The 27,094-nt window shown below is 44.4% G+C and overlaps 1 protein-coding gene across 3 annotated transcripts in view; it reads left to right on the top strand.

Moving 5' to 3' along the window:
- LOC126253341 (DNA topoisomerase 2-alpha-like) overlaps positions 1-27,094 on the top strand; it is a 183,945-nt gene that overhangs the window by 44,535 nt on the left and 112,316 nt on the right. For all 3 annotated transcript variants that reach the window (XM_049954608.1, XM_049954609.1, XM_049954607.1), the window contains 5 exons: positions 6,048-6,258; positions 6,412-6,521; positions 10,727-10,957; positions 13,994-14,241; positions 17,655-17,886. In XM_049954608.1, the coding sequence (XP_049810565.1) occupies positions 6,048-6,258; positions 6,412-6,521; positions 10,727-10,957; positions 13,994-14,241; positions 17,655-17,886 (1,032 nt within the window). The remainder of the gene's footprint in view (positions 1-6,047; positions 6,259-6,411; positions 6,522-10,726; positions 10,958-13,993; positions 14,242-17,654; positions 17,887-27,094) is intronic.

Genomic DNA, 27,094 nt, shown 5'->3' with positions numbered 1-27,094 from the left:
TGATTTGCAAAGATCATATGCATGGGAATCTGTTTGCAAAATAAGAGCATGAGCACAATGATGTATCAGTGCACTCGATGCTCTGCTGCCGTCCCGATTGTGGGCAGATGAATGGTCTGTACAAAATACAGGCTATATAATGCAACATAGAACTCAGCTGTGGGACGTAGCTTCTTAGAACAAATAAATGTTTACATTTGTTTGCTATCTACAGTTAAAAAGTTAGTATAATGCAGATATGTTTAACATGGCAATTCTACACGGTTGGTGTCTTGAACTGTGTTGTGAAATAGCAGTAGAGGTTGCTCATGAACTATATCCTCCTCCCTCCCCTGCCCTCATTTCTCTTCTAAACTGAGTTTACGACATTATGAACCTCGGCAAGCAATTGTATGGTAGCCATTTCTAAATACTTTCCATTTTGTGTTGCTTGTTGTTTCCATTTCTTATTTTGAAATGAAGTGAAGAGACTAATTCTCATCCATCATGAGTTCAATTACAACCCTCACAACACCAAAGGGATCAGTGATCAATATGGCCATTTCAGTTGTGCTTTTGCAGAAAAGTAGAACATAAGTGTAGGCTGCTGCCCCGAGAGAGAGTTGTGGGGGAGCAGCTTGTTTCCCTGCTCCTCTCTTGTCTCCTGTCTTGTCTCCTCTGCTCTCCTCTTCTCTGTGGCAATCACAATTTTAGTTAGTTTACACTCACGATCAATTTCCAGTTCATAGTATCCACTTTATGCATTATAGCAACCAGATAAACAAAATCTTATCTATTTTAACCATGCCGAAATTCTTCATAACATGCAACTAGAGTTACTTTTGGGTCTTCTTCTATGCTAAGTGCTTTGTCAGTTCTGTCTGTAGGATTGTCAGGTATAGATCCCATGCTTATGAATGCCCAGGAAGGTCGCAATAGCGCTCAGCTACTGCTCATCAGAAACAACCAGAGAAGAATTGACAACTGGCTTTTAACACTCACAGTGACAATGGCAATCACGTCACATTAGTGATCTTGTCGGCTGCTACAACCAGCTGCATTGGACTAGTGTACACATTTGTGACTATTAATTACTGATAATCAGCTGAATCCCTCGTAGTATGTAATTTAAAGAACATAAATATACACTAATATTTCTTCAAGCACTCAGTTCTGTTAAATGATCATAATTAATTATTTCCAACAAGTTTCAATAAATACTGTGCTCTGCTTTGCCATTATTGAGTGTACTCTCAAGTGATAGGGAAAAACTTGTTTCATCAGAAGTGTTATTTTGAAAGTTTTATGAAATCATCAGTTCACTTATTGGTAGTTTGATTCTTAATTGCTTTCCGAGTGTTTGTGCGTTTGCATATTTAATTACATAACATCTTTACATATTCTCGTATTTGAGAGGAGAGTTATATTTCTTATTGAGAGCTGTAAAGTATAAATTCGCGGAGTCATTAGTCATTTGTTTATTTTGGACAGCCAGTGCTTTCTGTTTATTTCGTAGAGTCAGTTAGCAGTAGACAGAGGCCAGTGCAGTTTCATCTGTGCTTGCAGAGTGACATGTGCGAGCAGCAGTAGCAGAAACTAGTCATATATTCAGTTTTTTGTATTAGTTCTGCAGGTTTAATTCAAATTACTATGTGTGTTTGTGTGCTTGCGTGGTGAAATTCTTCGGATCTTTGCGTATTTTCGAATTAGAAAGGGGTAGTATCAAATTTTAATAATGGTAGAGTGTAACATCGTGTAGGCGGATGTCATTTGTACTAAGACAGAGGTAGGATCGCATTGTAATATCTGTATAGTGGCGTAGTCGTGGTCATTTGATTGCTTAGTTCATAAGTAATTGTTCATATATCACAGCTCAATCTGGCGCTGGCGACGCAACTGTGCAGTCGCATATTGCTGTTTTATTTGTCGCGACTCTATACATCCAGATATTAGCAGTAGGATGGATAGGGTGTGTGCGGTCGCAGGAGGAACTGGCCGCGGTTCGCGAGCAGCTGAGCGTGCTGTTGGCCACGATCAGCCACCTTCAGGCTGCTACCTCGAGGTGCAGCGACGATGGAGGGTCTGGCGCATCGCTTGAGACACCCTAGGTGTCGCTGCGTCCGATGACTCAGCCGCCGAGGCACCTTCTAGTGTACCCGGCGCGTTGGGGCCGCCCTCACCTCAGGGTGAGTGGCGGACTGCAACACATTAGTGTCGCTCGAGGCGGAGGGTCAGTGTGGAGGCTGGCCTCGCCTGTTCATCCTGTCAGTGGGCAGGTGGCCTCTCCTTCAGCAGGGCCCGAGCAGGCACACGGGGGCAAAGGCTTGCTGGTTATTGGGAGCTCCAACGTTAGGCGGGTGATGGAGCCCCTTAGGGAAATAGCGTACAGGGCTGGAAAGAATTCCAACGTGCACTCGGTTTGTCTGCCGGGGGGCCTCATCAAAGATCTGGAGGCGGTCTTGCCTGTGGCTATCGAGCGTACGGGGTGCAGTCGTCTGCAAGTAGTTGCTCATGTCGGCACCAGTGATGCCTGTCGCTTGGGTTCTGAGGCGATCCTCAGTTCGTACAGGTGGCTGGCGGATTTGGGGAAGACCACTGGCCTCCCACGTGGGGTGCAAGCAGAGCTCTCTATTTGCAGCATAGTTCCCAGAGTGGATCGGGGTCCTTTGGTTTGGAGCCGGAGCCGAGTGGAGGGTCTCAACCAGAGGTTTCGTCGACGCTGTGACGGTCTTGGCTGCAGATTTCTAGACTTGCGCTATTGGGTGGGGAATTGTAGGATGCCCCTAGATAGGTCAGCGGTGCACTACACAAGGGAAGCGGCTACTCGGGTAGCAGAGTACTTGTGGCATGCACATGGGTTTTTTTTTTTTAGGCTAGGCAGTAGTGCGAGGTGTCCTGATGAACAGTCACCAGTTGACGTGCAGGCAGGGAAATCAGGACGCGCTCAGTGTAAAGACACTTCAGCTATCAAGATATTAGCAGTAAATTTTCAGTCTGTTCGGAATAAAGTTCCTGAATTTACTGCCCTCCAGGAACCTATGGCGCGCAAATTATTCTTGGGACTGAGACCTGGCTGAACCCTGTGATAGGAAGTTCTGAAATATTTAGTGAGGGTTGGAACGTGTATTGGAAAGACAGATTAGACATCGTAGGAGGTGGTGTCTTCATTGCATTTGACAAAAATATTGTGTCTACTGAGGTCGAAGTAGTGTGATTGTGAAGTTATCTGGACAGGTTTAACAGGGCTAGGGGAAATGAAATTAATTGTTGGGTGTTATTAGCGGCCACCAGGTTCACCGTGACCGTTCTAGAATCGTTCAAAGGGAGTTTACACTCCGTATCGCAGAAGTACCCGGATCATGCTATATCAGTCGCAGGCGACTACAACCTACCTAGTATAGAATGGGATGTCTATGGATTCATTACAGGTGGTACAGACAAGCCATCGTGTGAATTACTTTTGGACACATTATCCAAAAACTGTCTTGAGCAGCTAAATCGACAGCCAACACGTAATGGAATTATTTTAGATCCGGTAGCCACGAACAGACCAGACCTCATCGACGCTGTCAGTGTTGAGACAGGGATTAGTGATCATGATGTTGTCATTAAGACTGGTTACGAAAGTTAAAAAGTCGGTCAAGAAGGCTAGGAGAGTATTCTTACTAGAAAGAGCAGATAAGAAGTGGTTAGCATCCCACTTAGTAAATGAATCGACTTCATTTACTTCCGGTACAATGGACGTGGAAGAATTATGGGCAAATTTTAAACACATTTTAAATCATGCATTGGAGGAATATGTGCCGAAAAAGTGGGTTACGGATGGAAAAGACCCACCATGGCTTAACAGCGCAATTCGGAGAATGCTCAGGAAGCAAAGACAGTTGCACTCGCGGTACAAGAAAGATCAGGAGAATGAGGACAGGCAAAAGTTTGTAGAGATTCGTGCTGATGTAAAAAGAGCGATGTGCGAAGCATACAACCACTACCACCATCATACCTTAGCAAAAGATCTTGCTGAAAACCCAAGGAAATTCTGGTCTTACGTGAAATCGGTAAGTGGGTTGAAGGCTTCTATCCAGTCACTCACTGATCAGTCTGGCCTGGCAACGGAAGACAGCAAAACAAAAGCTGAAATTTTAAATTTAGCATTTGAGAAATCTTTCACGCAGGAGGATCGTACAAACATACCGCCATTTGAGTCTCGTACAGATTCCCATATGGAGGACATAGTGGTAGACATCCCTGGGGTTGTGAAGCAGCTGAATGGGTTGAAAATAAATAAATAAATCGCCAGGTCCTGATGGGATTCCAATTCGGTTTTACAGAGAGTGCTCTACTGCATTGGCTCCTTACTTAGCTTGCATTTATCGCAAATCTCTTGCCCGAGTGACTGGAAAAAAGCGCAGGTGACGCCTGTATATAAGAAGGGTAGGAGGACGGATCCTCAAAATTACAGACCAATATCCTTAACATCGGTTTGGTGCAGGATTCTTGAACATATGCTCAGTTTGAATATAACGAATTTCCTTGAGACAGAGAAGTTGCTGTCCATGCATCAGCACGGCTTTAGAAAGCATCACTCCTGCGAAACGCGACTCGTCCTTTTTTCACATGATATCTTGCGAACCATGGATGAAGGGTATCAGACGGATGCCATATTCCTTGACTTCCGGAAAGCGTGTGACTCGGTGCCCCACTGCAGACTCCTAAGGTACGAGCATATGGGATTGGTTCCTAAGTATGTGAGTGGCTCGAAGACTTCTTAAGTAATTGAACCCAGTACGTTGTCCTCGATGGTGAGTGTTCATCGGAGGTGAGGGTATCATCTGGAGTGCCACAGGGAAGTGTGGTAGGTCCGCTGTTGTTTTCTATCTACATAAATGATCTTTTGGATAGGGTGGATAGCAATGTGCGGCTGTTTGCTGATGATGCTGTGGTGTACGAGAAGGTGTCGTCGTTGAGTGACTGTAGGAGGATACAAGATGACTTGGACAGGATTTGTGATTGGTGTAAAGAATGGCAGCTAACTCTATATTTAGATGAATGTAAATTAATGCAGATGAATAGGAAAAAGAATCCTGTAATGTTTGAATACTCCATTAGTATTGTAGCACTTGACACAGTCACGGCGATTAAATATTTGGGCGTAACATTGCAGAGCGATATGAAGTGGGACAAGCATTTAATGGCAGTTGTGGGGAAGGCAGATAGTCATCTTTGGTTCATTGGTAGAATTTTGGGAAGATGTGGTTCATCTGTAAAGGAGACCGCTTATAAAACACTAATACAACCTATTCTCGAGTACTGCTCGAGTGTTTGGGATCCCTCTCAGGTCATATTGAGGGAGGACATAGAAGCAATTCAGAGGCGGGCTGCTAGATTTGTTACTGGTAGATTTGATCATCACTCAAGTGTTACGGAAATGCTTCAGGAACTCGGGTGGGAGTCCCTAGAGGAAAGGTGGTGTTCTTTTCGTGAATCGCTACTGAGGAAATTTAGAGAACCAGCATTTGAGGCTGACTGCAGTACAATTTTACAGCCGCCAACTTACATTCTTGTTACATTTCGCGGAAAGACCCCAAAGATAAGAGAGATTAGGGCTCATACATAGGCATATAGGCTGTCATTTTTCCCTTGTTCTGTTTGGGAGTGGAACAGGGAGAGATGCTAGTTGTGGTACGAGGTACCCTCCACCATGCACCGTATGGTGGATTGCGGAGTATGTATGTAGATGTAGGTTGTAGATTGAGAGCTACATAAGAATAGGCAACCACTCTTCAACTTTTGGGTAACATCTGGTTTATTACACCGTTGCATGGAATCCACTACTAATAACAGTGTTAGTATAACAGCTACATCTTTCGTTGTTATTTATGCTCTTGCTCATAATTGCATTTGCGTGAGCATTAAATGCTAGAAATTATGGCAAATTTTGGTGTGGGTGTTTATACATTCAGCATGTAATGTTTTATGGATGAAAATCAGAATGATACTGAAAAATTTTATTTCCCTGCTGACTGTTATATACAAATATATACTTGGTAAAGTATCAGTCATAATTTCAGGATGGCTCTCACATCAAAGGTTTGCTGATCAATTTCATTCACCACAATTGGCCATCTCTTCTTCAACTCCCATTTTTGGAAGAGTTTATAACTCCCATTGTGAAGGCATCAAAAGGCAGTCAAGAATTCTCATTTTATTCGCTTCCAGAATTTGAGGAATGGAAAGCTTCAAGAGATAACTGGCATACATATAAGATAAAGTACTACAAAGGTAATTTTTGCCATGTTTTTTATTGTTAGTAAAGCATTTCCAATCCAGATATCATATTAATAGTGTGCTTACACAACACAAATGAAATTCTGTTTCGTGTACATGTCTATTCTTGTTATGGTTTTTCTTTTTTAAATTTGACAAATATTCCAGGTTTGGGTACCTCTACATCCAAAGAGGCAAAGGAGTACTTCATGGACATGAAGCGACACAGAATAAAATTCAAGTATGGAGGTCCCAGTGATGATCACTGCATTAATATGGTAAAACTTCAAATATGTAATTTTAATGTTCCTTTAAAGACTGCAAGATTATCTTACATGAAATGATTACAAACTGGAATACAGAGATAAATAGGACTGCAGTCATTAAGAGCTTTTGCATGTAATTTTATCTTTTGTAAAGACGTGTCGTTCCATTTCGTTGCTCGTACAGCAGTCTCTCCTAATAAAATTCTGAACTGTATCATTCTATTTTTATTGATATTCACTGCAGCTGTTAAAACTGCACTGATGTTGCTGAGAGTAGTTTCACCATTCGTTCTTTTACGAGGTAGTGATAGTGATTGAAATATCTTCAAATTTCTTGTATTTGGGAATGGGATCTGCCTGTTCAATTGACGAGCTGTCAATTAGATTGGTATGTAGAGTATCAATGGTTGTATTTTAAATGAACAACCACTTTTGACTGTATTTTGTTTGTTTAATTATGACCCTGTTTCAGTCTTTTATGCTATTTTCGAGTGATTGAATTTATGTCATTAACATATGACATGCTCCAACTATTATTCACTAACATTTCACAAGCCGGTGATTTTACATCTGGCATTTTGTGGGGAGCCAGTATTTTTCTTAACTTATGGCCAGTTATGAGCTTGATGTCATACAATATATGTTCACAACATAAACTCAGTCCCTTGAAAATGGCATAAAAGGCCAAAACCTGGATCGTCATTAATTAAATAAACAATAATATAGTCAAATGGCAGTGTGTTCATTTAAAAATTACTGTATGACTGTTGCTCAGCAACATTAAAAAATAAATGGTTGGTATTTCATTCAACCAGGACTTGTTCTTTGATTGAGCACTGGGATATTAGGGTAAAGTCAGCCTGTTGTGGTTGAGAGTATGAAACAGTTGCCCTGACTATGGCAGGCGATGTTAGTGATGGGATCAACTGAGACAACTGTCTAGTGAGGCAGTAGGGAATTAATGTGCGACGAATCAAAATGTTGTTGGCAGTAGACAAATAGCAGGACACAAGTGGGAAATTAGTAGAGATGTCAGTGCAGAAAAAGGAGATTGGGAAAAGAAAGTACGAGAAGGAAGTGCGCCGGCCGCGGTGGTCTCGCGGTTCTAGGCTTGCAGTCCAGAACCGTGCGACTGCTACGGTCACAGGTTTGAATCCTGCCTCGAGCATGGATGTGTGTGATGTCCTTAGGTTAGTTAAGTTTAAGTAGTTCTAAGTTCTAGGGGACTGATGACCACAGCAGTTGAGTCCCATAGTGCTCAGAGCCATTTGAACCATTTTTGAGAAGGAAGTGCAGCTCAAATAATTGCTGAAATATCAAAGAGGAAACTGTCCCCAAAAGAAACTAAAGTAATCAGAGATTTATAAAAATTAAACTTCCAAAATGGTAGCAGACATGCATAATCACTGAAAGGATGACATTTATGAGAGTGCGTCCTTTAGTTATTGCTGGTGTAAAGAAATAGAATTTTTTATTTGATTTATTTATAGATACAGACAGAAAAAATGTTATGATTGTCCTTGATCTCAATTGTTGAGTATTGCCAGTTTGCGCGTAGTTGCTGTCCCATTGTCTGTGTCAGTTTATCCATTAGGTTTTCATAGAGGAGGGGCATCTCAGGATCAACTTGCCCATCGTGCACAGACTGTAACAGCCAGTTGCAATAATGATGTTGAGCAGCGGTATCTGAGCTCCTCATTTTATGCACTACCATTATTTTTTATGGTTTCAATTTCAGTTTGTGCTCAGCTCTGTGAGCAGATGTTCATGACACATGAGTCTGAAGTGCCAAATGGTGCAGAGATTTTCTTGGACTTTTTCCAAGACCTTCCATATCTTTTTGTATAAGATAGATCAAGTCTGTTTGTGGGGCGGCGGTTTGTGGGAGAATTGAAAATTAATCGTTTGCTGTACAAATGTTTGTTTGTTGAATCAGTTTCTGGCTATTAAAATGTTGTTAATGCTGTCTTTCGCCGTTCTCAACACTGGCTCTCTATTTACTCTCTCTCTCTCTCTCTCTCTCTCTCTCTCTCTCTCTCTCTCTCTCTCTCCCCCCCCCCCCCGCCGCCGCCGCCCAGAAAGTGATTTAACAAAACGTGAAGCCTGTAATTAGAGTTCCTAGTGCCCACTTCATCTGAGAATCCCATTATAGCTGCAGCTTATAGCTCTGAGGAATTAGGAGATTGTCCGGGATTTCTAATCAAAAACGATTTTCCAAAATAGTTGAGTATATTCTCAAAGTCACAAATAAAAACACACAAGTATCCCTACAACCTAACTAACAGAGCAGTTCAGAGTCTAATGCGCTGATGCAACTATAAATGTCCGAATTAAATGTTGAAAAGAATGCTCGCCATAATTTGATGAGAGTATTTCATCAAACGCCACGCTAAATTATTGGTAGAATGTCTGTCCCGCGACGGCACGTGAAAATACGACAATACGCAAAATGAAGCTAGATAATGAAAGTCATCCCAGAATTAACACTTCACTTGAAATGATTTCATGGTTCCGCGTATCTCTAGTAACTTAATACGGCACCCGAGGCTGTTTGTCGCAGTGATACCGACGCGACGCGACTGCCGACACAGATGGCGTGTTATTCAGCGTCTGGAGAGAACTGAGGCCTTGCTTCCTCGCGCAGCGTTCTTATATATAAAGCCGCGGTGCGGACGGCTAAGGGAACGCCTGATCAAATCGGCTCTCCCGACTAGCCGCTGGGCTAGTAACGCACCACTTTAAGTTACATAATAAATTATAGCTTCTCTTGCTGATGGCCGATGAAGCTCTTAATTTAACTGTGCATTCAGCACGCAGGTAAGTATTGATAATAAAATTTTGACGTGGCTAAGTTAAATATTTTGGGCGAGAGAATTAATTTAATTGCCCTGCACGCAGCAGATGAGCTCTGAACTGTCCCTTTTGAGATCTGCTATCGCTATAATTTTATAGGTATTCAAAAGAAACTTTTCACATCTTCATAGTCATATCGGACCTCCAACCTATTTAAATCTAAACATCCTAACCTTATTTATTAGCATACTTAATCTATCTTGCTTCCTTCAGTTTTGAGACGAAAACCACAAAATCATGAATCTCCACTAAAATCTTACTCTGTGAAATCCAAAGTACTGTTTTTATTAAATCATTATGAAAGATGAATCTAAATATAAATTTTGAAGTTTCTAGCTCTTTTCTGTTGCGGCAATGATTTTTACAGAAAAATGTCCAAATTTCGGAAATTGCTTAAGTTATCGAACTGATATTCAACACACATTAATTTAATATTACTTCTGACATGCCAGAAAAGTTTTAGGTTATTTGCTTGATTTTTAAAGTATTGCGCAACATTGATGACGTCAGAGCTAGTTACAGCAGACTGGCTGGCACATAATAGAAACTGATGTGAATTTACTGCAGCGTGAGTAGGCTGCTTCCCTACATGTTTAAATTCCTTCACTAATTTGCGTATTGTCGAATCATTGAGAACAATCACACTGGGATATTTTCATATGACTTCAAGCCGACATTCCACGCACGATTCTGTTTTTCCACAGCTCCACACAATAAACACTTGTTGACCCTTTGTGTATATCAACCAAATGGAAACACAAGGGGAAATTTGAACCAAGATACCCGAACACTCAGTTTCACAGTATAGAAGATGCACCACGGTGTTTCTGCCCGAGGACAGGGCCCAGCGACGTATGGGTAGGCCAAGTGCCAGACTCGGCCCAGTTGCAATAATGACATCTAGCAGCAATATTTGAAGTGATCGGACTTCACAAAAATATTCAAATGAAAACACCAGCACAAAAATATTCAAATGAAAACACCAGTACACTCTCGCTCAGTGTAGGGGGCACCCGCAAGGTGTTGGTGTCTGAGAACTATGCATAGTGACAATCGGGAAATGCAGCGGCAACAGCTGGCAAGTGCGCTACATGACCTGCATACCCCTTCTGGGCGTCTTTCGTGAGACGCCTTGTAGATGCTGATTTTGACAAGAATAGGTGCTAATTTTGCAGAAAATTGAGATGCATTTTGGCTCACTACAGGTAAGACGCAAGAGAGCACCTAGCAACCATCGTAAGAACAACTTTGGCATTTTTCTGTTTTACAGGATCTTAAAATCAGCACATTTCTTTTTGTGTTTATGTTTATTTGTAGATTTTAATGTGTAATTTCATCATATTATTATGATTTTGTCCTTGCAGGCATTTAGTAAGAAATGTGTGGAACAACGAAAAGAGTGGCTCACAGCGTGGATGGAGGATTCAAAGAGGAGGAAGGAAATGGGTCTGCCTGAACAGTATCTGTATGAGAAAGATACGCAGTCTGTTAATTATTCAGATTTTGTCAATAAAGAACTCGTACTCTTTAGCAATTGTGACAATGAAAGATCCATCCCATCTTTGGTTGACGGATTCAAACCTGGACAGAGGAAGGTGAGTTCTTTGCAGACTATTTTTTATTTAAATGTAGGAATAGTGTATCTTTATGTGATACATGGGGGGGGGGGGGAAATTTAGTTTCAGGCTTGCATAGGTCTTGGTGTATTGTATCATGAGTGTATATGCAAGAAATGTGCACTTACAGAATTTCGAATTTTGGAATTGCAGTATGGACTTCAGGGGCGAAAAAAAATATTGGACTCCTATGCAGACTTCGTTTTCAAATGTTCGGAGCCAATTTTTTTAGATTTTTTTATTGATGATTTATTGATGATTTACTGTGTTATGCAGACAATGATTTTTGTTCTATATGCAAAAAAATGGAACAGAATTTCATCTCAAAGCTGTAATGTAGTAGCGCCTACTTTTCTTGAAAGTTTGATAAAATTATTTCACACGTACTGAGAGGCAACCTCATGGATCAACTGGCAACAAGATTACTTTATGGAAAGCAACTACGCTGGTCATAACATCAGAAACTTGTCAATAAAATAACATGGACAGTTGATCACAGAACTGAGTTGTGAATGTTAACATCTTAGATCTGATTACAAACAGGACTGAACTTTGCTTCTCGCTTAATATGCAGCTGGGGATCAGTGATAATAAGCCTGTTGAAGAATTACTGACTGTGGGTGTCAGTAGGAATGTAGAGGAAGGTAGGGAGATACACTCCTGGAAATTGAAATAAGAACACCGTGAATTCATTGTCCCAGGATGGGGAAACTTTATTGACACATTCCTGGGGTCAGATACATCACATGATCACACTGACAGAACCACAGGCACATAGACACAGGCAACAGAGCATGCACAATGTCGGCACTAGTACAGTGTATATCCACCTTTCGCAGCAATGCAGGCTGCTATTCTCCCATGGAGACGATCGTAGAGATGCTGGATGTAGTCCTGTGGAACGGCTTGCCATGCCATTTCCACCTGGCGCCTCAGTTGGACCAGCGTTCGTGCTGGACGTGCAGACCGCGTGAGACGACGCTTCATCCAGTCCCAAACATGCTCAATGGGGGACAGATCCGGAGATCTTGCTGGCCGGGGTAGTTGACTTACACCTTCTAGAGCACGTTGGGTGGCACGGGATACATGCGGACGTGCATTGTCCTGTTGGAACAGCAAGTTCCCTTGCCGGTCTAGGAATGGTAGAACGATGGGTTCGATGACGGTTTGGATGTACCGTGCACTATTCAGTGTCCCCTCGACGATCAACAGTGGTGTACGGCCAGTGTAGGAGATCGCTCCCCCCACCATGATGCCGGGTGTTGGCCCTGTGTGCCTCGGTCGTATGCAGTCCTGATTGTGGCGCTCACCTGCACGGCGCCAAACACGCATACGACCATCATTGGCACCAAGGCAGAAGCGACTCTCATCGCTGAAGACGACACGTCTCCATTCGTCCCTCCATTCACGCCTGTCGCGACACCACTGGAGGCGGGCTGCACGATGTTGGGGCGTGAGCGGAAGACAGCTTAACGGTGTGCGGGACCGTAGCCCAGCTTCATGGAGACGGTTGCGAATGGTCCTCGCCGATACCCCAGGAGCAACAGTGTCCCTAATTTGCTGGGAAGTGGCGGTGCGGTCCCCTACGGCACTGCGTAGGATCCTACGGTCTTGGCATGCATCCGTGCGTCGCTGCGGTCCGGTCCCAGGTCGACGGGCACGTGCACCTTCCGCCGACCACTGGCGACAACATCGATGTACTGTGGAGACCTCACGCCCCAGGTGTTGAGCAATTCGGCGGTACGTCCACCCGGCCTCCCGCATGCCCACTATACGCCCTCGCTCAAAGTCCGTCAACTGCACATACGGTTCACGTCCACGCTGTCGCGGCATGCTACCAGTGTTAAAGACTGCGATGGAGCTCCGTATGCCACGGCAAACTGGCTGACACTGACGGCGGCGGTGCACAAATGCTGCGCAGCTAACGCCATTCGACGGCCAACACCGCGTTTCCTGGTGTGTCCGCTGTGCCGTGAGTGTGATCATTGCTTGTACAGCCCCCTCGCAGTGTCCGGAGCAAGTATGGTGGGTCTGACACACCGGTGTCAATGTGTTCTTTTTTCCATTTCCAGGAGTGTATTTCTGATTAATTAGTGCAGCAAGGAAACGTTCCAGATTACCTGAACAGACTACACCAAAGATTCATCTCTCAGACTGAAAATGTTGTGCATAAACTTACAGAAGTTAAAGAATTTTTATACAACCCATCTTAAACACATGTGGCAAACAAAGTTGTAACGGATAAGGAAGACCTGCCATGGTTTCTATAGCTGTGTTAGGAAAGTGCTCTTAAAGCAAAGAGAGCTTCACTATAGACACAAACGTAGCCAAATCCTTGTAGACCAACAAAAACTCAACAAAGCCAAAATTGTCTTAAGGAAAGTAATGCATGAAGTGTTCAATGAATTTATTAATAATATTTTATTTACGGCTTTGACAGAAAGTGCTAGTTAGTAAGTTTATGTTAAAGTGTAAAGAGGTCAAAGCCACCTGTCCAGATACCCAGTGACATAATTGCACCAAAACGGACGATGACCGTGAGAAGGCCGAAACAAACAAAAAAATAAACAAGCTAGATGGGCACAGATATAAGGAGTGTGTCATGTTTGGTCATAGCATCAGAAGTTTCATTTTACACGGAATATGTAAACATTATTTACCCCTGCAGCCTAATTCTAATTCAATAGTTTCTCACAATAAAGAAATTAACTCTGTTGCCATTTCATTGTGAGCATTGCGTGTAGGAAGGGGTGGTGGTGTTGGGTGCAGGGGGGAGGTGGTCGCAATGACCTGGGGAGATCCTATCCCATGCAGTTCCTCTCTCTCTCTCTCTCTCTCTCTCTCTCTCTCTCTCTCTCTCTCTCGTTAAATGAGGAAACACGGAGAAACTTCCTTCAGATTATTGTGTTCGTAAGTTGCTCCTATCACTCCGGTGCCCTGTTTGTGTTACATATGGCAACATTACATTGCAATTATAATGTTAATTTGTAATAATGTAGCAAATCAATCTTGCAGGTGCTGTTCACATGCTTGAAACGAAATGACAAGAGAGAAGTTAAAGTTGCTCAATTGGCAGGTTCAGTGGCTGAACATTCTGCGTATCACCATGGTGAACAGTCACTTATGTCAACAATTGTAAACTTGGCACAGAATTTCGTGGGCAGCAATAACATCAATGTTCTGCAACCAATTGGACAGTTTGGCACTCGGCTTAATGGTGGAAAGGATTCAGCTAGTCCAAGATACATCTTCACAATGTTGAGGTGAGTTGGAAATACAGGGTGTCTCCCCTGAAAATGTTTGCATGTTCCCAACTAAATATCACTGCTGCATTATCAGCTTATTTTCTCATTATTAATAAAAATTTGTTGATGTACAGTAACGAATAGGAGCTTGTTGGAAGAGTGGGGCCTCTTGTGTGTGTGTGTGGGGGGGGGGGGGGGAGGAGAGCTTTTAGAACTTTATTAAAATCTTGCATTCAGCAAATTTTGAACATTTGCTTTGGATGATTGGTGTGCGCAAGCGCTCTCTCTCTCTCTCTCTCTCTCTCTCTCTCTCTCTCTCTCTCTCTCTCCCTCTCTCCCCCCCCCCCCTCCCCTCCCCTTCAACTGTAAACAATGTTTGTGCATTTGACATGGCAATATTAAGTAGTGAATATGCAGCTATATTTAATCCACTGTTTCACAAATTGCAACCATTCAAGACATTTTCTGGAATGTTTTGAAGAGAAACTGTATGCACAGTTCATTGTGCACACCTCAACTCCTGAAAAGAACGTGTACCGCATTTTGATTGCAGTGCAAAAAGTGGATAGTTCTTTTCAGGGAAAAAAGTCATCACAAGTCCTGAGATTTGGTAATCTGTATCAACCTTCCACAAAACCATAAAGTGCAGAAATTCACATGAAAGTTCAGTAATTTGATGACCGACATTCAAGCCAATTTCTGAATAGCAGAAGCATTGTCAAAGACAGCCACACACAAGAGAGACACACTCTTATGCCATCCACAATGTACAATCTTGACACCTGTGGACAGTGTGTCTGCAATGATGAGAATTCCCTTGCCCGTTATGTTTCGTAAAAGCCTGCACAGGCAGGCACTTGGCCTTCTACCCCAGTTAGTCAGCAAATAGGTTTCCCATGCAGCAAATAGGTTTCCCAGAGACTGGAGCATCTGAGTCATAATCCTCTCCAAAGCTTTTGGTTATCTACCATCATGCTCTGAAATAAGGGAAATCCTACCCAAGATCCTTTCCAGCTCTCCTGAAATGGTATTCTATTGCCCACACAACCTACACATCATCCTGTTACACCCCTATGCCACTCCCTACCCCTTGCCACAGTGGAATATCCTTGTGGAACACCCAGATGCAAGATCAGTCCAATTCATCCTTCAGCACATCCCACTCTAGTTGTCACAGCTTACCCTATGCTGTGAGAGGCATGGCAACCTGTGATGGAAGTGATGCCTTATGCCAGCTCTGCTGCAGTTTCTGCAGAGCATTTCATGTGAACATAACCACTAACCAGTTGTCCATCAGTACGAATAACTTAAGAGCAGAGTTGACCACCCACTGGCACAAAATGCTGCTCTGCACAGCATGTTAAAATATAGTGACTGCTTCCCATTATGTGCCATGTGGATCCTTCCCTCTAGCACCAGCTTTTCTGATCTACACATGGGAATTATCTGTGCACCACATCATTCTGTCTTGTGACCCTTCTGGCATCAATCTCTGCTAACCCATGGTCCCCACACCATCTACACTCCTGGAAATGGAAAAAAGAACACATTGACACCGGTGTGTCAGACCCACCATACTTGCTCCGGACACTGCGAGAGGGCTGTACAAGCAATGATCACACGCACGGCACAGCGGACACACCAGGAACCGCGGTGTTGGCCGTCGTATGGCGCTAGCTGCGCAGCATTTGTGCACCGCCGCCGTCAGTGTCAGCCAGTTTGCCGTGGCATACGGAGCTCCATCGCAGTCTTTAACACTGGTAGCATGCCGCGACAGCGTGGACGTGAACCGTATGTGCAGTTGACGGACTTTGAGCGAGGGCGTATAGTGGGCATGCGGGAGGCCGGGTGGACGTACCGCCGAATTGCTCAACACCTGGGGCGTGAGGTCTCCACAGTACATCGATGTTGTCGCCAGTGGTCGGCGGAAGGTGCACGTGCCCGTCGACCTGGGACCGGACCGCAGCGACGCACGGATGCACGCCAAGACCGTAGGATCCTACGCAGTGCCGTAGGGGACCGCACCGCCACTTCCCAGCAAATTAGGGACACTGTTGCTCCTGGGGTATCGGCGAGGACCATTCGCAACCGTCTCCATGAAGCTGGGCTACGGTCCCGCACACCGTTAGGCCGTCTTCCGCTCACGCCCCAACATCGTGCAGCCCGCCTCCAGTGGTGTCGCGACAGGCGTGAATGGAGGGACGAATGGAGATGTGTCGTCTTCAGCGATGAGAGTCACTTCTGCCTTGGTGCCAATGATGGTCGTATGCGTGTTTGGCGCCGTGCAGGTGAGCGCCACAATCAGGACTGCATACGACCGAAGCACACAGGGCCAACACCCGGCATCATGGTGTGGGGAGCGATCTCCTACACTGGCCGTACACCACTGGTGATCGTCGAGGAGACACTGAATAGTGCACGGTACATCCAAACCGTCATCGAACCCATCGTTCTACCATTCCTAGACCGGCAAGGGAACTTGCTGTTCCAACAGGACAATGCACGTCCGCATGTATCCCGTGCCACCCAACGTGCTCTAGAAGGTGTAAGTCAACTACCCTGGCCAGCAAGATCTCCGGATCTGTCCCCCATTGAGCATGTTTGGGACTGGATGAAGTGTCGTCTCACGCGGTCTGCACGTCCAGCACGAACGCTGGTCCAACTGAGGCGCCAGGTGGAAATGGCATGGCAAGCCGTTCCACAGGACTACATCCAGCATCTCTACGATCGTCTCCATGGGAGAATAGCAGCCTGCATTGCTGCGAAAGGTGGATATACACTGTACTAGTGCCGACATTGTGCATGCTCTGTTGCCTGTGTCTATGTGCCTGTGGTTCTGTCAGTGTGATCATGTAATGTATCTGACCCCAGGAATGTGTCAATAAAGTTTCCCCTTCCTGGGACAATGAATTCATGGTGTTCTTATTTCAATTTCCAGGAGTGTATATAAGTGTGTCCTATCTCTGTCCTACACCACCTCTCATTTCCAAGTCATCTTCATTGTGTGCTGCACTTCATTTGCTCCAGTTCCCCTGATGTTGCTTGCTTTGCCTATGCACCTGTCACGCCTCTCCCCTCACATGCCTGTCCTACACACCTACTTCCTCCCTTTGAACCACTAGCTATCTGCCCACAACCCTTCCTCCTGCTTCATATATCTCCCTCCCTCTATTCCCTGGCCCTACCCCACACAACCTCCATCGTAGTTCATCTGCCAAAATGCAATCTCATTGTGGTGATTACATGGCACAACATTAATGCGTGGTGGTGTTGGTGTGTGTGTGTGTGTGTGTGTGTGTGTGTGTGTGTGTGTGTGTTTTTGGAGAAAGATGCAGCTACTCTGTACAAATAATTATTTCATTTTTAAGTTCTTATGTAATGTTTTACTTCTAAAACTTGATTGACCTAGCTTCTTTCATGTTTTGTTTCAGTCCATTGACACGATATATTTTCCATAAGCATGATGACGCACTCCTGAAGCACAATACAGATGATAACCAAAGAATTGAACCAGTTTGGTACATACCAATCATACCAATGGTACTAGTTAATGGTGCAGATGGGATTGGAACTGGTTGGATGACAAAGATACCAAATTACAATCCCAGAGAAATAATTGAGAATTTGAGGAGAATGATTGAGGGGGAAGATCCAAAACCTATGGTACATATTACAAAGAAATATATTTTCCCTTTAAAATAAGTCTGTGGCTATTGTTCCTAAATGATGACTTTCTTACTACTACTACTACTACTACTACTACGTATTATAAACATATTGATAGTACTGTAAGTTTCACCTTCATCGTAAGCATAGATGTTGAAAATAAATTGTGTGTAAATCCAAGTATTTTCTGTGATATATTAGTCACACAGTAGGCATCCAAAATCTACTACCCTGTGAAACATGGACTAGGGATAAATTGTATTGCTGAAATTTACGTTAAATTTTCCCAACATTGTGGGGCCCATTTCTGCAATAATTTTGTGTAGACGAAATTGGCTGTTATCAGAAGCCCCTTGACGTACTTTTCCAGATGGATCAAGTTACTACTGTGTTTGGAGCATTTGAGCCATATTTGGGTAGAACTGTATGGAAGTCCAAATCTGATCATCCAGTTACAAATTTTCCGTGAGTTCTGTAAATCACTTGAGGTTAATACCTTAACAGTTCCCCAAAGGAGACTACAGCCAGTGTTCACCCATCTTTTCCCCAAACTGAAATTTTCTCTGTGTCCAATGACATTGGTATTCACAGGACATTCAGCTTGTGACAGTTTGCCTGCTTTATTTCTTCGTTTGTTGTCCTCGGTGTCGGCGTACTGCATTGCTACACTGACTGAAAAATGGGTTGTGGAAGTAAAACACTGACTACTTTGAATGATGTAGCTGACATGTACACATTTGCGTTTCACAGTTGTGTACTTTCACTTTTCACAACCCTCACATAAACACATTTAATATGGGCAGTGCACTATTGTTTAACTTTCGATAAGCCTCATTAATAGTTTGCAGGCAAACCTCCACATACTACTACAATAGTTCACTATTGAACATTTACGACAAGTAAAAACCTAACCACAAAGGTCATAGTTCTTGAAGAATAGAACGGTACGTATGGAGTGGACACTGTCATTGTGTTAACATATGGATTATGTAACACTTACTTCACAGTTAAGTTGAAGCATTGTTGTTCTAACGAAATACAGGTTTCTTGTCGGAAACTCGGCTGTGGGCTGACTGACTCATGACCAAAAATTGGGCCCTTGTATATCTTCACAATAATAGGCCCTGAAACTACACATTGTTCGATGTTTAATTTACAGAAATTAAAATTAACAACCCCCCCTCCTGTGGGTCTGGGGGGTAAGAATAAAGAATAGGCCCGAAGTATTCCTGTAAGAGGTGACTAAAAGGGTTCTCTTACATTTCGGCCTTTATGTGATGGTCCCCTGTAGGGTTTGACCTCCATTCTTCATAATTTTTCTGAAGAGCAAGTCAATTGGGGAAGGGCGCCTTACATGGTGCATCGGCTTTGAGATCTGTAGCCAGATTTCTTGTCGTCGCATTGCAGTCCCGCTCATTCTCCATCTCTTGGCCAAGGACACCTTCCTGGGTGCATTTTCCACCATGATGCACTATGCAGTGTCGCTTTCTGTGCCGACAATGACCATGGACTTCTTAGTACCTCATATCCAGCATGGTAGCCAGTCCATTGTGGTGGGGCCGCCATGTACTGTGTTGGTTGGAGCCCCCTGACAACATAGGGACCGCTCTGCTGATGCCTGCGCTGTTAAATCCCCACGTATGCCAAGGAGTAGATGCCTGTCACTCTGGGGCATCGGCACTCTCCTCAATGGCCATCCTGCCAAGTGGCTTTTGCTGTGGCTGTATGGTGCCCATGGGGAGGGCCTCTGGTCTGAGTGGGTGGCATCAGTGCAGATGACGCGCAATGAAGCGTACCACGTCATCACTTGCTGGTGATTAAACACCAGCAGTCTCTAAGCGTTCTAAGTCTCCTACAATGCAAGGAATCGTTCCCCTCCCTGGCTACCCCATGGGAGGAACGCCAGGCTAAAGATGGCAGCGAACCTAATTCACCCTAATACCTTGTATGTTCAAGAACTGATGGGGCCCCCTTTGTTCCAATGAAGCCACAGTTTTTTGTAGACAATTTAGAGGTCAAGTTTGGGGAGGTGGAGGACTTGTCCAAAATGCAGTCAGGGTCAGTCTTGATAAAAACGGCATCCTCTGCCCAGTCGCGGTCATTACTTGCTTGTGACAAGCTGGATGATGTTTTCGTTACCATCACATCCCATAAGAGCTTAAATATGGTCCAAGGTATTACATTGCACATGGACCTTCTTTTGCATTCTGACAATGAGCTGCGCGCCAACTTGGAGCGCTGAGGTGTTCATTTTGTCTGTCACGTCCATGGGGGTCCAAGGGATAATCAGGTGGCCACTGATGCCTTCTTCTTGACCTTCAAGGGTGTCACATTGCACGCAAAGGTCAAGGTGATGGTCTTCCGCTGTGATGTAAAGCCATATATCCCTTTGCCTATGCAGTGCTTTAAGTGCTGGAAGTTTGGTCATGTGTTTTCCCGCTGTACTTCCAGTGTCACATGTTGAGATTGCAGACGCCCATCACATCCCAATACTCCATGTGCTCCACCTCCTGTGTGTGTCAACTGCGTAGAGCACCTACTTTGGGAGCTCTGCGTCCCCCCCTCCCCCAACCATTGGGGACACCAGTCCCCACTTTTCAGCCGGAGAAACGTAAGTCTTCTTCGGCACCTCTCACTAGGAAGGGGTCCCTTGCGTCACTCCCTTCCCAGGTTTCTGCTTGTGGGAAAGATGACTCTCGCCAGTGGCTGAAGTGCACAAAGGTGGCTGTTCGCAGGGCTTCACGATCATCCTCAGTCCCGGAGACTGAATCAATCGAGCCCTCCCAGCCAGAAAAACCCAAGGAGCAGCGAGAGAAATCCAAAAAGAAGACCCCCAAGACCAAGGGACTTGCAGTGGCACCCACACCACTACTACCTACAAGCTTTGCTTCTGAGGATAAGGTGGAGATTCTGGCATCTGCTGAGGACATAAATCTCACGGGACCCTCAGACACCATGGATAAAGACTGCTCAGGAAATAAACCGATGGCAGCAGGTGACCCTGAGTTATAAACTGCTTCATTGTGTGTTCCATGCCTTCCCAGCCTCACGATCATGTCATCCTGCATTGGAATTATGGTGTTTCACCCCCCTCCCGCCCCCCTCCCCCCACCGCTAGGCTGAGCTGCGTCAGCTGTTAAGCTTTACACCTGCTTCCTGCATTGCCCTCCAGGAAACCTGGTTCCTGACAATGCGGGACCCTGTCCTCCGCGGCTATACGGGATATTACAGGAACCGTAGCGACTATAATTGAGTGTCAGGTGGAGTTTGCGTCTGTCATGAACTCGGTATGCAGTGATCCTGTGCCCCTTCAAATCCCTCTTGAAGCTGTGGCTGTCAGGATATGGATGATGCAGGAAATAACTGTCTACAACATATATCTTCCTCCAGATGGTGCAGCAACCCTGAACGTATTGGCTGCACTGATTGATCAAGTCCCTGAACCTTTCCTACTTTTGGGAGATTTTAATGCTCATAACCCCTTGTGGGGTGGCTCCGTGCTTACTGGCTGAGGCAAAGATGTCGAAATTTACTGTCACAACTCAGCCTCTGCCTCTTAAATACTGGGGCTGCTACACATTTCAGTGTGGCACATATTGGGCCATGATTTCTCGGTTTGCAGTCCTGGCCTTCGCTCATCTGTCCAGTGGAGAGCACACGACGACCCGTGTGGTGGTGACCACTTCCTGTCTTCTTGCCACTGCCCTGGCGTCAGGCGCACATAGACCTGCCCAGATGGGCTTTAAACAAGGCGGACTGGGAAACTTCCACCTCTGCTGCCACCGTTGAATCTCCCCGACATGATAACATCAGTGTGATGGTTGAGCAGGTGACTATAACTACCATATCTGCAGCAGAAAATGCGATCCCTCTTTAGGGTGTACATGGCGAAAGGCAGTCCCTTGGTGGTCGCCGGAACTCACTGAAGCAATTACGGAGCGTCAGCGAGCTCAACAGCGGAATAAGCAGCACCCTTCCCTGGAGCACCTCATAGCCTTTAAACGACTGCGTTTGCCAACTTATCAAATGACGGAAGCAGGTATGTTGTTTGAGATAAATCTCGACCATTGGGTACATCACCTTCCCAAGTCTGGGCATAGATTAAATGTGTTTTTCTGGTGTTAACATAAATGGCGTGTTATCTACCGACGAAAACGCGATTGCCGAGCACTATGCTTGAGCCTCTACATCGGAGAATTACCCCCCAGCCTTTTGCACTCTCAAATGGCGGCTGGAAGGGAAAGTCCTCTCATTTACTACACTCCACAGTGAATCCTAGAATGCCTCATTTACAGAGTGGGAGCTCCTCAGTGCCCTGGCACATTGCTCTGACAGAGCTCCTGGGCTAGATGAGATCCACAGTCAGATGATTAAACATATCTCATCTGACTACAAGCGACATCTCATCATCTTAAACTGTATCTGGTGCGATGGCTGGAGAGCACCATCATTCCTGTGCTCAAACCCGGTAAAAACGCGCTTGATGTGGGTAGCTGTCTGCCCATCAGCTTCACCAACTTTCTTTGTAAGCTGCTGGAACGTATGGTGTGTCAGCGGTTGGGTTGGGTCCTGGAGTCACGTGGCCTACTGGCTCCATGTCAGGGTGGCTTCCACCAGGGTTGCTCTACCACTGATAATCCTGTGTCCCTCGAGTCTGCCATCTGCACAGCCTTTTCCAGACGCCAACACGTGGTTGCTGTCTCTTTTGATTACGAAAAGTGTATGACACGACCTGGTGACGACATATCCTTGGCACATTATACGAGTGAGGTCTCTGAGGCCTGCTCCCGATTTTTATCCAAAATTTCCTGTTGCTTTGTACTTTACGTGTCCAAGTTGGTTCCTCCCTTAGTTCCCCCCATATCTAGGAGAATGGAGTCCCACAGGGCCCCGTATTGAGTGTGTGTATTTTTAGTGGCCCTTAACGGTCTAGTGGCAGCTGTAGGGCCGTCTGTCGCCTTCTGTATGTGCAGATGACTTCTGTATTTCTTACTGCTCCTCCAGTACTGATGTTGCTGAGTGGCGCCTACAGGGAGCCATCCACAAGGCAGAGTCGTGGGCTCTAGCCCACGGCTTCCAGTTTTCAGCCACAAAGTCGTGTGTTGTGCACTTCTGTTGGCATCGTACCATTCACCTGGAACCGGAAATTTATATTACTGACAATCTACTCACTGTAGTGGAGGCATATAGATTCCTAGGACTGGTTTCGATGTCCGATTGACTTGGTTTCCTCACCTTCGTCAGCTTGAGTGGAAATGTTGGCAGCACCTCAATGCCCTTTGCTGCCTGAGCAACACCAACTGGGATGCAGATTGCTCTATGCTGCTGCTCTACAGAGCCTTTGTTCAATCCCGCCTTGACTATGAGAGTGTGGTTTATGGTTCGGTGGCGCCCTCGGCACTGCGTTTACTCATACCCAGTGCATAACTGTGGCAGGGTGTGTATGACCCAAGACAACTGGGAGATCTGGGAAACACCCGGTAATTTTTTTTTTTTCATCTGGGAGAAAACTGCGAAAACCCCGAAATTTTTTAGAATTCCAGGAATTTTTCATTGTTTTAGTTTTCAGTTAAATTTTTGTGATTTTTTTTTTTTTACTTTTAAGAACCAATACTGTAGCAAAAAATATTAGTGTATCCCGCTACTGCAGAATAATACTGCAGCAACAAAACATGAACGAGGAGAAAAAAGTATATAAAACTTATGTTGCAAAGGAAATATGCCATACGCAACAACAAAACACAGTGCTCATACAAGAGTCCGCCAACAACAAAGTGTGTCAAAGGCTTTAGGAAGACTATGCAATGCTTCATAACAACAAATTGCTTCCAATGAGCGTGACATCACAACTGTTTACATTAGATTCGTTTGAGCAGTTGCAGGCGGCTCCTTGCATATTAGTAGTACCTTCTCCCGCTTCTGGCTACAGATGTGTGGCTGGGTGCCACTATCTAGTATAGCCCTGGTTCGGAAATATCGTAGATCTGGGACTGATGAACAGACCAGTCGTGAGTTGTAGTGAGGAGCTGGGTAGTCTCCATGTTACCTGTGTTTATGTTTAGTGATTTTGCTGTTTCTTCTTCATTTATTACTCTCACATTAAATGAAAACAAACAGATTTCTGTGGCTGCGAGCTATCAAATGAATTCAAGTACATTCGCATAAGTACGGAAGGCTAAAATATGTTATTAGTTTCAGATTTTATTTCCACCTTTCTGACAGTCTAGCAATAATCACCTTGCGGAACAATGAAGTTATTTTTGTCGGTTTGCTAAAGAGATTTGACTTTTGTCAATCTTTTCCACTGAAGCAGTCAATTTACTTGAAATGAAGTGTTTAATTTCGTTCTATTGGCTAGTTTCAACTGTTCGCTGCATTTCAAGTGCATGTTTTCCATCTTCTAGCACGTATGGCATTATGCCATAATAAAGAACCAAACATGAGATAATACAGTACTGATACTCGAAGAAAATTTACATCTGAATCTGGACATATCAGTGTGCGCTTTAAGCAGAGTTATGCATTTTAGTATGGTTCTTGAAGTTCGGATGTTCTTGAAGTAGCTTCTGATGTCATTGTTCCTTTTATGACATATAATGTTTTACACGTACGAACATACGGGCTTCCTGTGTCATCGTACCTGCGCAAGCACGGTGACGCCTGTTATCTGGCGCTCTCTGGCAACTGCTTAAACAATCCTGTTTCTGACAGGTTGCGGGAAAATATTGCGAATGGTGGTTTGAAAAGCGTTACTTTCAAAGTAAATATAATTTTATGCAGGATGAACTATGTGTGAGAATGTGTGATGAATTCCTTAAATCACAAAGCGTTTAACTCTGATTTAAAAATCAACTCTTTGAGGAAGACCATTTAGAAGAATTTCAAGCCCAGAAGATCTAACATTTGCATCATTATTAAGAATTTTACTGGCACATTTGTGTGATGTATCTTAAAATGTAACATGCGCAAAAAAGATCAACATTATATGTGGAAGCTTAATTTCTCTTGCAGTTTATTAATCTTAGAGACCAATATTATATGTGGAAACTTTGCTTTTCTTGTAGGAGCAGTATGTATATTAATTTAAACCATTAACTTTTCTTATTTGTGTGTTCGCGCTACTTGAGTGATCTTGCAATTGGTTGACTTCATCACGTGTCCTATGCTGTCATCAGCTGGCGAGATCACGTGACATGAGCTATGACTGGCATACAAAAGCACATCACACTCCCGATTACAATGTTCGGAAAGTAGCATGCAGTGTTTGGAGGGATTCGAATGTATTCCTTCATAACAAGAAAATATACAGTGTACATGTTGCTGCGCATCAAAGATCTTTGCAAAATATGTTTTTTTCCCCTAAGTTTCATTTTCTAAAGTGCCGGTAAATTCTGCATCGGTGTTTAAAATCATAAACATTCAAAGGATTGATAAATTTTACAGTGCCGAGGAAAAGTATACTGTCACTTAACACAGGAAAAGTGTATTTTCACCTGGGAGAAAGTGTATTTTTAACCGGGAAATCTGGGATTATTATTATTATTATTATTATTATTATTATTAATTTATTTTATTTATTTAATTTTTTTTGTCCAAGTATACACCCTGTGTGGCTTTCACCTAACGACAGGCTCCTTTAGAAAGAGTCCAGTGACCAGTGTCCTGGTGGAGGCCGGAGTCCCTCCATTGAACGTTAGTCGTGCACAACTGCTCGCCAATTACGTTGCACACATTCGTAGTTCTCCTGCGCATCCAAACCGTCTACTCTTCCCACCCGCGGCAGCCCGTCCTCCGCATCGGCGGCCCAGGTCAGGGCTAACAATTGCGGTTCGCGTGCGATTCCTTCTGTCTGAAATGGAGTCCTTCCCTTTACCACCTATACTTTAGGTCCATTCAGATACATCTGCATGGTGTACACCTAGGCCATGGCTTCGCCTGGACCTTTCACATGGCCCTAAGGACTCAGTTAACCCTGCGACTCTCCGCTGTCACTTCCTCTCGATTCTCGACATGTACTGGGCCCATGAAGTGATTTACACTGATGGCCGATGGTGACGTTGGCTTTGCGTGTGTTAATTGAGGACATATAGAACGGCACTCCTTGCCCGATGGTTGCAGTGTTTTCACTGCAGAGCTGGCGGCCATATTTTGTGCTCTTGAGCACATCCACTCGTGCCCAGGCGAGTCATTTCTCCTGTTTACTGACTCCTTGAGCAGCCTACAAGCTATCAACCAGTGCTACCCTCGTCATCCTTTGGTAGCGACCATCCATTAGTCCATCTGTGTCGTGGAACGGTCCAGTCGTTCTGTAGTGTTTGTTTGGACCCCATATCACGTCGGAATCCCAAGCAACGCACTTGCCGACAGGCTGGCCGAACAGGCTATGTAGAAACTGCTTCTGGAGATGGGCATCTCTGAACCTGAACTGTGTTCTGACTTCCGCCGTAGGGTTTTTCAGCTTTGGGAGGCAGAATGGCATAATAGTATGCACAACAAACTGCGTGTCATTAAGGAGACTATGAATGTGTGGAAGTCTTCGATGCGGGCCTTTCGCAGGGAATCAGTTGTCATCTGCCGGCCCCTCATTGGTCACACTTGGCCATCCCACGGTTACCTCCTGTGCCGTGAAGACCCGCCTCAGTGTCAGTGTGGCGCCCCGTTGACAGTGGCCTTTACTCTGGTGCACTGTCCCACTTTGACTGCCCAGCGATGGAATCTTGGGTTACCGGGCTCATTGCCACTAATTTTATCTGACAACGCCTCATTGGCTGATTTAGTTTTATGTTTTTTTCACGAGGGTGGTTTTTATCATTTGATCTAAGTTTTAACGCATGTCCTTAGTCCCTCTGTGTCCCACACCCTAGTGCTTTTAGGGTGGATGTTTTAATGTGTTGTATAGTGACTGGCTTCTCCCTTCTATTCTCATGGCCAGCCAACCATGGTCATGTGCTTTGTTGTTTTACTCTCTTCATGCCGTTTTCTTGTCCTCTTTTGTCCATTTACACATTTGTTGCCCTTCGTTGTTCTTGTGATTTTTCCTTTCATTCCATTTTGTGTTGTCAGTCTAGTTTGTTTTATTCTCACACTTGTGGTATTGTTTTATTCGGAACAAGGGACTGATGACCTCGTAGTTTGGTCCCTTCCCTCCTCTTTTAACCCAGTCATCTAACAATTGAAAGTTAACTCATTAAATTAACTGAATACA

The sequence above is a fragment of the Schistocerca nitens genome, chromosome 4 (assembly GCF_023898315.1).
Source record: "Schistocerca nitens isolate TAMUIC-IGC-003100 chromosome 4, iqSchNite1.1, whole genome shotgun sequence".
Lineage (NCBI taxonomy): Eukaryota > Metazoa > Arthropoda > Insecta > Orthoptera > Acrididae > Schistocerca > Schistocerca nitens.
Note: the sequence above shows the minus strand (reverse complement) of the source record. Positions and strands in the feature narration are given on the sequence as shown.